The 10,835-nt window shown below is 37.2% G+C and overlaps 1 protein-coding gene across 2 annotated transcripts; it reads left to right on the top strand.

The window, feature by feature from the left end:
• Positions 1–1,797: 1,797 nt before the first annotated feature.
• LOC108897084 (interleukin-1 receptor type 2) lies at positions 1,798–9,972 on the top strand. Of its 2 annotated transcripts, none has more exons than XM_018696499.2 (10): positions 1,798–1,986; positions 4,464–4,557; positions 4,832–5,090; positions 5,468–5,642; positions 6,459–6,624; positions 7,245–7,337; positions 7,536–7,601; positions 8,286–8,421; positions 8,538–8,683; positions 9,042–9,972. In XM_018696499.2, exons 1-10 carry the CDS (start codon positions 1,813–1,815, stop codon positions 9,185–9,187), a joined length of 1,455 nt encoding a protein of 484 aa, XP_018552015.2. In that variant the 5' UTR covers positions 1,798–1,812; the 3' UTR covers positions 9,188–9,972. The 2 variants fall into 2 exon arrangements, with proteins under 2 accessions (XP_018552015.2, XP_018552014.2); XM_018696498.2 differs by having other exon boundaries at positions 4,446–4,557.
• The last annotated feature ends 863 nt before the right edge of the window (positions 9,973–10,835 follow it).

Raw genomic sequence — 10,835 nt, 5'->3', positions numbered from 1 at the left:
CAAAGAATAAGTCATCTTTGACTGGTTTCATGAACCAATTTGTGAAAACACACGGCAGACAGACACATATTAAATTATAGTGTGGCCACACCCTAATGGGATGACATCAGAATCTCTGTCATGTGGGCGGTTCTGCTTAGAATCACTCGCTGTTAATCCAAACAGACCAAGCACAAATTTAAACAAAATACATTTTCTGCTTCGCCTCAGACTCAATAAAACATAGAATATGGCACTTCCTCGAAATTCAGCCAGCAACCCCCTCCCTGAGTTATGTTAATTGTTTCCATGACAAACGTGCCTCCCTACAGCTTGCATCATTGAGTGTCCATGTCATCTGCATAATTTTGTCTATATTGGAAAATGTCCAATCATGATCAATATGTCAACAAAAATGAGTAATGTACAAGAATGCAAAATGATGGATACCCTCGTTTCTGTGTGGGACAATGATCGAGCAGTGAGTCACACCAATACTACACAGCTGTTTTAAACATTTTTTTTCAGGAAAGATTGACTGAGTGACAGTTTTTTTTCCTTCTTAAGGCAGTTTGCTTCAGTCAAGTTTTCAAGAAAACCTGAACCCAGGCTAAGCTTAAAGCTCCTCTTAACAAAATGGCTGGGTCTGGTAGCAGAAATCTGTTGTGTCACACCATAAAAACCTATCCCAAAAACCCACACTGCCACTCCTCCCTGGTTTATACTTACACTATCAAATGCCACCTGTACTGATGAGTGTGTGCATACTCACGTACCGCCTTACAAGACAATTAGGGAGTGTCACACATTTCATTATAGTATGATTGGTAATTACTAATCATGATGGATAAATGCTGAAGAAAAAATACAGAAACTGTCACCACATCCTGTAAGCTTACTCCTCCAGTTTGACCCCAACATATAGCTGTACAACAGTAATATAATTGCACAAAAGTGCATATAATAATTAGCTTTCTTTCTGAGAGTTAGATTAGAAGATCAATATGGTAAATGGACTTCTACTTATATAGTACTTTTCTAGTCGTATCGACCACTCAAAGCACTTTACACTACGTGTCACATTCACCCATTCACACACACATTCATACAGCACTTGCTGTATTCTACAAAGCACTCTAACACATGCACACCCATTCACACATTGGGGGAAACATGGGGTTCAGTATCTTGCCCAAGAATACTTTGGCACAGACTGGAGAAGCCAGGGATCAAACCGCTAACCCTCTGATTAGTGGGCGACCCACTCTACCTCCTGAGCCACAGCCACCCCAAATATCTCTTCTTTCATGTGTGTCAAGCATGAAACTGGAGCCAGGAGGTGATTAGTTAATCTTAACAATTAGCACAAGGACTTGAAGCAGGGGTAAATAGCTAACCTTGCTCTGACCAAAGTTCAAAAGGATACCCAAGACCACCACCACAAAGTAAATAAATTTCTTTACACTTCCACTGTATTGGGGTGAAATGCCAGAGACTAATATCTCAAAAACTGGGCATCTGCATGGCTAGATAATGCTAGTAGTGAGACTATGTTTTTTATAAATTGGGTGAGCAACCACTCTTTCTCTCATGTGTGGTATGTGCGTCTAAGTGTGTGTTTTTGTGCTAAAACAAACATAGAGATGTCCACCACTGACGCAAGAGGCTGATGATGTCAGAACAGCAACAACAGTTGTAAACACTTGTAAAACTAAACCAATGGCTTTTTTCAAAATGAACAAAATGCAGGAAATATCCTTGAGTGGCAAAAACTGTACATTTTCCCCTACAATGTATGTGTGTGTATGTGAGTGTGTTGAAGAGTCAGCACATATGAGCTGTACAGTACACTGCGTTACATTGGGAAACCTCAGAAATTTCCATCTCAGAGGGGTGGGAACCTTGAAAAGAGAGTGCAGGTTCCCCCTGACTACATGCTGCTTAAGTCCACACTCTCACCACATCTGCCTGTCCTCGCTGTCACACGGCCACGCTCTCCTATACACCGTGAGTACACTGTATTGCTGTAGGTGTAATAATATACAAGTGTACATGCATAGATTTTATTCGTTTTATCTATGTATGTTTATATACATGTGTATTTGTATATTCCATATGCATAAATCTATATACATATCTGCATATGTATGTGTGTATGTTATGATAATGACCACTGCTTTTACGTATTATACAGTATATCATATATGTTTATTTACAATATCTAAATATAATAATATAATTTTGCATAATGTACACTGTTGCCCATAGGGTTGGAATACCTTTTTCAAACACATTACTCTTTTTATTCCTATTTATACACATCAGTAATTATCTTTGACCAGGTGCAATGATTACATACTGAGTCCCAGTTACCAAATTTGCTTTAAAAAGAATCAAGAATATCAAGAATATCGATTTATCAAGAATAAATCACATTGTCACAATCATTTCATGAGAAGAGGTACAAAATATATTATTCCACCTTTATGAGCAACAGTGTATATACATAGACTGACATTTGTATTTATATTTATACTTTTACTGCATTATGTTTTACATCATAATATTGCGACTTGTGAATATTTTTTACACTTCTTATTTTTTTCTGGCTTATAGATAGTGAATTTGAAAAATAATTTAGTCTAATTTCTAAATTTATTCAGCCAATAATCAGTTGACAAAACCACATAATCAATCCATAATTTCTAAATATATACATGTATATATTCATGTATTGTTTGTGTACATATATCTATTTTTATCATAAAAACACAATGTCACATTTACAGTCAATTCAAAAGCAGCCAAAGTACTGCAATGAGGACCACTGAAACTGGTTCATTATCTGTCTCCTATTAGACAGAAACTGAGTCACCCTCCGTCTTACAGTATAATACGTGAATTATATAATTGGCAAACAATAAGAAATTACAGATTGTCAGGCATTTGGTCTTTAAAGATGATTTCAAACAGGATATGTTTTGCTTTAATCGATACTATCCATCTGCAATATATTATCCCAGATAATGTCATGCTTAATGCATTGTCATTCATGCGTATACACCAGTGGCACTCCCACAGATTTTATGAATGGAATTGCCCCTTGATGACATACTGAAACAATTTTTTCGGGGAAAGGATTTGTGTGTGTGTGTGTGTGTGTGTGTGCTCTTGTCCTTCTATAGTTGTGTGGAGAAAGTTTGGTCCTTACAATGAGGCTGTTTGATGGTCAAGACTTCGTTTTAAGGTTGAGGTTAGAATCAGGTTTAAATTTATATATTTATTTGTGATGGTTAATATTAGGATGGGAGGCTAGGGGAGGCATTATGTCAGTGAGTGTCCTCACACCTGTAGAAAGACCAACATGGGCTTGTTTTACTATATTTGTGGGGTCTGAAGGCTGGGAGCTCACTATACCTGTGATGTCTGACAATTAAAATAGCTGTTTGAGTTATAAGTCTTTTAGGGCTCAGTTGTGATAGTTAAGGTTAGGGTAAGGGGCTAGGGAATGCATTATGTCAGTGACAGGGTGTGTGTGTGTGTGTTTGTGTGTGTCTGTTAGAGCTAGAGCTAGTGCCGCCTGCTGTCAGCTGATCCTGTAATCACAGGCAAGGGAACAGAAGCAGAAGTGAAAATCAGCTAGTTTCCATGGAAATTATTTAACTATGCAGCAAAAATTCTCTGAATGAACCCAGGAGTTTATCTTCCTGTCTGACAGAGGCCTAACTAAAACTGAACAGAACAGAATAACATGGAGAAGAGATAACTTTGTATGACTTAATACAATATAAAGTATGTTAAATTAAGTCAATTGCATATGGAACATGGTTAATTACATTAGATTTGATAATGCACATATCTAATGAATATATGAACAAATAAATATTCTATGGCATTAAGTGCCCTCTTCTGTGTGTAAATAAAAATCATCAATCATCAAAAATCACAGGGGACACCTGCTTTCAAAAATTAAAAGACACATGTTTAATACTAACTATTATCATCTACTAATTTATTCATGTTTTCTTGAACCATTAAAGATGTGTACAGTAGAAAAACAGATCTCAATTTTTGATTAGAAAGAATTAATTAGAAACATAAATTAATATTTTTAAAAAATGTTTATTATTATTGTTAGTTATTACATTTTGCTGACCTCTGATATAAATGCCCTTTAGCCATTCAATATGACTCATCTTATGTGTCACTGTTGGTAAATCCCTGTGGTTAAATCTAGCTGCCGAGTGTGGGGGCGGGATGAATGGGAGTGCCAGATGATGACTCCCGTGATGTCACAGGTTTCATCTACAACCTATAAATGAGTTTAAATTAAAGCTAAACGTCAATAAAGCTCAGCATCATTTTGTTATCCTTACTGTGATTCCTCTGGTTTGCCCTTCTCTCATGCCTTCATCTCTACTTCCTAGTATTAAACTCAAGTATTGTTGGTGGATCTTTTATTTCAGATTTGTATGTCCCTACAGACTGCAATTATGGTCCGGTTGGCACTGATATTTGCAGTAGTCATCACTGAATACGTTTATGGAAGACCTCCATTACCTCCTCTGCCTACGAAAGGTGAGCATGCTGTATTTTATGTAGCTGCACATATTGTTAATTATACATAATTAAAAACTTGCTTGAGTCGCCTGTGCTGAAGTGAGGCAAGCTATAGGGAAGCGAGGTTATCATGGAAACAATAGATATAACTGCTATGAAACTGTAAAATCATGGCCATAAAAATTCAGCTCTGGACAATCTTTAATTTCTTGGTATTCATTTAAACAATTTCTGTAGGTGAAAGGGCAAACAACAACAATATGTTGCCATAACCATAATAATTTCCCTGCAGACAACTGTTACCTGGTGACTCCAGAGGTGCAGATATTCAGAGTGGAGGGCGAAGCTGTAATCCTCTCCTTCTCATTGTTCGAGAGAGAGCTCAAAGTTCGCAACCTTGCCCCACCAACAGCAAGGTACCTCATCACCAAAGACAATGGGACAGAGCATGTGGCCTATGAGGGTGATGGGCGTGTCCAGCAGCGAAACAAACAACTGTGGTTCCTTCCAGCTCAGGCTTCAGACTCAGGGGACTATATCTGCACTTACAGGTAGCCATCAAGACTTAAAGCACTTCTCACACCATTTTCTTTATGCTCTATTGAACATCTTTTGCAAATGGTTTATAGTCTTGCAACCAATCAATAAGCTGGTGGGTTTTCCCAGGAAGGAAATGAACTTTGATGTTCAGACTTTCAAAAGGTTGCCCTTTGTCTTACCTTCCTCTTTAGAGAGTTTAGGTTCAGAGTGGGCAACAAAACAGCATCTCTGAAACTAGCGAGATTTTATATTTTTGCTCAGAGAGATTTCAGTGAGGCATATTGCATGCCGTTATGCAGATTCAAACTTTGTTGGTGAAAAATTATATCTTTACTTGCTATACTTTCTTGCTACCTGCAATTTAAAATTTCCTTACTTTTCTCTCTAGAAATGGAACCCACTGTGTAACTGGAAGCATCACTCTGTATGTGTACAAGTCTACATCTTTGGACATGGAGAAACTGTCCTATAACATCCCACTTGTAGTGGGAGAGACGCTGAATTTCAAATGTCCATCTCTAGATAACTTCAACAAGACAGACAGACTGATAGAGTGGCACAAGGTGAGAGAAGAAAAATACTTTTTATACTGGATGTTGATCAGCAACAATAGTTCAATGACTAGTTGGGTCAGTTTGCAATCTTTTAAAACTATTTTTCTGCCCTTTAGTCTGTTTCACATTTTAAAATTTGTGATTTCTAAACTTCTAAACTTAAACTTTGTGAGTCCTAAACTTCAGTCAATTGCCAGTGCAAATCAGTTTAGTTCAACCATCATTTATTTTCAAGATTTGAAAAAAATTGAAATTTGAAAAAAAAGGCACTGAAGGCACATTCTTGTACTTGTTTTATAACAATAAGACTTTAATAATAAAAAGACACTATTGTTGAATTACAATTAATCAATGTTACCCAAAAAAAAAGGTGCTTATTAAGGTGTAGATCTTGTCCAGTCAAATTAATGCATTCATGTATCGCACAATCAAAGATTTTTTTCCAGAGGTTTCCACTGTGGTCAATATTTTTAACAGCTATAAAAGAGAATCTGTGTTATAACTTATTATCTCAGCAAGAGGCTTTAGGTGAAAATAATTTGTTATAACTGTTTGAGCTAAAAATTTAAACAGTAAGATATTGTGGTGCATGTCAGTGGACACTATATAGCTCAAGGGAAGAGGAGTCACAGTACATGTAAGGAAGGAGATGAATTCTGTTGTTATTTCTGCTACCTGCCAGTAGAGGTCTACAAAAATCATACATTGGTTAATGGCCCATTAATGTGCACGCTGACCATTATTCAGCTAGATCCGACACCAAACCATTTTAGCTTGAGAGCTTTACTTTACCCATGAGTGATGCAGTATGTGGCTTTCTGACAGGAATCCAGCTCCACAGACAGCATTGCCCCCTTTGGCCAGGACAGTGGCAAACTAATGATCCCTGCTGTGAGGCGATCCCATGCAGGTGTCTACATCTGCCAGCTCACAGTGCTCATCAATCACCAGGAGTACAAAGTCAGCAGAATCCTCTGGCTCCATGTGCAAGGTAGGTGATGTGTGATGTCATAACAGACATAATTTCTTTTATGAATAGCACTGCTGAGGAGAGTTGGGTAAATCAGTATGTTATTTAAAATATTTCTCTTGCAGATTTCATTTAGAAACCTAATTATAAATACTCCTATAAATGAAGATTGGCATTATTTTTCTAATATTTATTATTAATTCCAGGTTTAAAAATACAACCAAGTGTATATTGTGCATGCAGTGCTTGATGAAGCACACTGCTACAGAGTAGGCTGTGCCTTACTTGTTTTGCAGATTAGCGTAAACAACACTTTTGTTTTTGCTCCATTTAATGATAAGAATGCAAAAGGTAATTGCAGATTTTTATTTGATTTGATAAAAAGATCATTCAGATCGAGTTTTAATATCCACAAATTGAGTCAGAATGACAGCAAATGTTTAGAAATAAAATAAAATGAGTGATATGTCACCAAAATTGCTGTAATTATGGGGTCATGAGTTCTAATCATATGTATTAATAGGAAATGCCATTTTACTTCCTCACAACACCATAACTTATTAGCATGCACTGCCCTCTACTGGCCAACTGGGTGTAATTGTTCACATCTGTGTCCTTATGTATTAATTTGTGTCCACTAGGTACAGATCCAGCAATCACTACCACTGTCCCTGATCTCTCTATGACATCTGACCCAGAGCTAGACAACAGCAGTAGCGACAGCACTGCTCACAGTGAGCTTTTCTGAATTATTTATTGTTTCTTTTTTTTTGTGGTTTGTTTGTTTTTTGGTGTGTGTATATGTTCATTCTTTACTTTTCCCTGTGGGCACAAAAATGTAATGCTGTTGCTACCATATTGCTTATATGCTTTTGTTTTTATTCCTAATGTTTGTATCTACTGATTAAATGTTTTTTGTCTTTATGTCTTAGCTCCAATAATTCCACCACCTGTGATTGTTTTGCCACTGAATGGAACCATTTTTGAAAGTCCACATGGTGAGTGATAAAATGGATTTTTGAGTCCTAATATATCAGATTTGCTCATGTGCAAAATGCACTACAGAAACATTATGTAACTAGTTTACCTTAAAACAAGTCACAGTCATTTTGATTGTATACTGACTTAACAGGGACAGGGTGTCATTCCCAGTCCATATCCAAAATGTCTGTTCTTACACCATATAACTTTAGTGAGAGCATACGATCTCCTGTGAGACGTGTAAATGAGTGATTGTCAGCGATTTAATTTGTCTGAATCAGGCCCTCCAAGTAGGAATATTACCAAACTGTAGATCAGTTAAAAAGACTTGGAAGACATTAAAAACCAGCAATCATTTCCATTATCCAGCAAGGAAACCTTGAAAATATCAAGAAATTCTAAACATAGTTTGCAGTGTTTGTAACAGCAACAGTGTTTCCAGTTACAGAAACCAGGGATCATGAGGAATATACACTGTTCAGCCATGTTTCAGTTCTGTGAGTGGGACTACGCAGTCAATACGCTTTATTTTCTGTAAATTGAAACTGCTTAATGACTTGGACTCCAAGTCCAACAGAGATAATTACCACTCCTGGCTGCAGCGGCGGCTGTTGCACAGCACAAGTAACATTTTGTTGCTTTAATGAAGAAACAGACTGTTTAAAGTTCCAGTGTCAATTTACCTCTTTGACTTTGTTTAGGTTCGGGACTGGATTTGTTTTGCAAGGTGCTCACTGAATGTAAAATGGCAGATTCTACTGTGGTCATGTGGCTGGTCAATGGCCAATCAGTGGAGTCATCATACCTCAATGGGTGGGCTCTACAGGGAGGGAGGAGGTAATTGTTTATTTTTTTTGACAGATGTGCAAAGATTTTCCAGATGTGAGTAGGACTACTAATAGGGGACTTATGGTAAATTGGACACAAGTAAGTTGCTTTTTGTGCGTTCCTAGGGTATCGAAGGTGTCTGGAGGCTGCCAGATTGAACTGAGGCTAGTTGTTGTAGAGATGACAGAAGAAAATGTGAAGACAGAGCTGAAGTGTATCACTCAGAACCAAGGAGGAAGACAGGAAGTTGTGGCACAGTTTCAACTAGAGGGTAAGATTGGTAACATGACAATACTGCACACACCAACATGACCATACTGATCATCATGTGACTGGGCAAGAAACTATCCATGATAAACTGAGATGGATGTTTAAAATGAGCAGTTTGGGTAATAATCTTGAGATTTTGCTTCCAAATAAGTTAGGCTAAAATAAATGTTGAAACCCATCTGGAACTACTAGTGGTTTTTACCCATTTTAGAAATGTCACTATATTCTAAGATCTCAGTAAATAACTTAAAGCATGTTATCTTAAATAATAGCCAATCCAAGATCTAATACAGTGGCATTATTTTCCATAGCCCCTACTGAATATCAAAACATTCATTTACCTTTGCCTCTCTTTGCAGACTCCAAATTTACATGGCTGGTGGTAGCTGCAGTGGCCATATCTTGCTTCCTGACAGTGGTTTCCATCTTCCTCTACATTCTCTTCAAACCTAAAAGGAAAAAGAAAATGGATTACATTCTGGCTCGACAGAACAGCACCTTCTAGCTTTCCTTAATGTGTGTTTGCTGTAACATCAAATCAGTCTTTAATGTACTGCAAGCATGTGATGTTGTGCAGTGGCACCACCACATTGTGTTCTTGATCAACTTTCCTTTTACATGGTTTCAATGCTTTTAAATTAGTAGCTGTATTCAACTACAGTGTCATGCTGTTACCCACTGTCCTCCATTTCTTCATCCTCAAATGAGAACTACACAAGGATTTTTCTGTCACTTTTGAGTGATATATTATGTGCGCACATGGAAGTTACATGCATTTATCTAATTTAAGCAGTTTTCTTTGATGCATTTATTTCATTTTGGTGTGACAGAAATATCCTGCTGAAATAACCAAGTCAAATTCAGTGAAGGCTCATATCGAGGCAACACGTGCATACGCATGTACATACATAAAAACATACAATCAGTGCCAACTTTACCAGGCACACCTGTAAAATTTAATGCCAATTTAATTAATTCTACTTTGTATAAATATAATAATGTTTACTTCATTAACTCTGTCACAGAGGTATTATTTTACCATGTACTTATCACTTAGGTTATAGTTTGCAGTGCCAAAACATAAAAAATCCCCCTTACTGTAGTGCAATCTAGTTCAACACCACTGCAAACGGCATACATGTATGTATTTTTAAGAATGTAATAAATGTTCTCAGGGAAGCATCTTGTAAAGTAGAAGCATGTTCAGTCCATTTGCAAAACAGAATGTGTGCACATTTCCATGGCAAATCTGACTTTATTAAAAGAAAGTGGTTTGATGTGTATGTTTAATTGAATGTATGTGTCAATTCAATTCAGTTCAATTTTATCTGTTGCGCCGAATCACAAGAAAATTCTTCTCAAGGCACTTTTCATATAGAGCAGGTCTAGTCCATACTAGAAGATATTGAGTTATTAACATGTAATATGGGATATGAATCCATGCTGATGGAGAGAGAGAGAGAGAGAGAGAGAGAGAGAGAGAGAGAGAGAGAGAGAGAGAAGCTCAGTGCATCATGGGAAATGTCCCGGCAGTCTAGGCCTATTGCAGCATAATTAAGGGATGGTTCAAGCCTGGGCCAACCCTAACTATAAGCTTTATCAAAAAGGTTTTAAGCCTACTCTTAAAGGTACAGAGGATGTCTACCTCCTAGCTGAAGGCTCTGCCTCCCATTCTACTCCTGAAACTCTGGGGACCACCAGTAAACCAGCATTCCGGGAGACCAATGTCCTTGTGGGATTTCTAATGTTATAATCCTATAAAATAGTGTTACATTACTGCTCTGTTAAAAGTATTTGACAGTGTTGATGCTCTAACTCAAACACTGCATCATTTTACTTGGCTCTTCAATAAAAGACATTATGTGTTGGAGTACAAAGTACAATATTTCAACCATCATTCATACTAGCATTTAACCTGGAGTTTCTATTTTACCGGTCTTTGGACTGTGAGAGGAAACAGAGGAATCTCACACAGACACAGAGACAACATATAAACTCCACAGAGAGGCCTACACCCAACCTGTGAGCCACCATACCAACCTTCACAGAAACTTTTCTATATTATTCCACAGCGTACACAGTATTACAGCAAAGCGATTAGTAAATAAAATTAGTTAATAAAGCACAATAAAGATTATTATCAAACATACATT

This window comes from Lates calcarifer, linkage group LG1 (assembly GCF_001640805.2).
Source record: "Lates calcarifer isolate ASB-BC8 linkage group LG1, TLL_Latcal_v3, whole genome shotgun sequence".
In the NCBI taxonomy this organism is placed as follows: Eukaryota; Metazoa; Chordata; class Actinopteri; family Centropomidae; genus Lates; species Lates calcarifer.
The sequence above is the reverse complement of the archived record's forward strand: the minus strand, read 5'-3'. Positions and strand labels throughout refer to the sequence as shown.

Coding starts and splice junctions, on each gene's coding strand:
- LOC108897084 (XM_018696498.2), top strand. CDS start 1,813: ATGAGCTGTACAGTACACTGCGTTACATTGGGAAACCTCAGAAATTTC. Junction 5,091..5,467: donor GACTATATCTGCACTTACAG/GTAGCCATCAAG, acceptor TTTTCTCTCTAG/AAATGGAACCCACTGTGTAA. Junction 6,625..7,244: donor CCTCTGGCTCCATGTGCAAG/GTAGGTGATGTG, acceptor TGTGTCCACTAG/GTACAGATCCAGCAATCACT.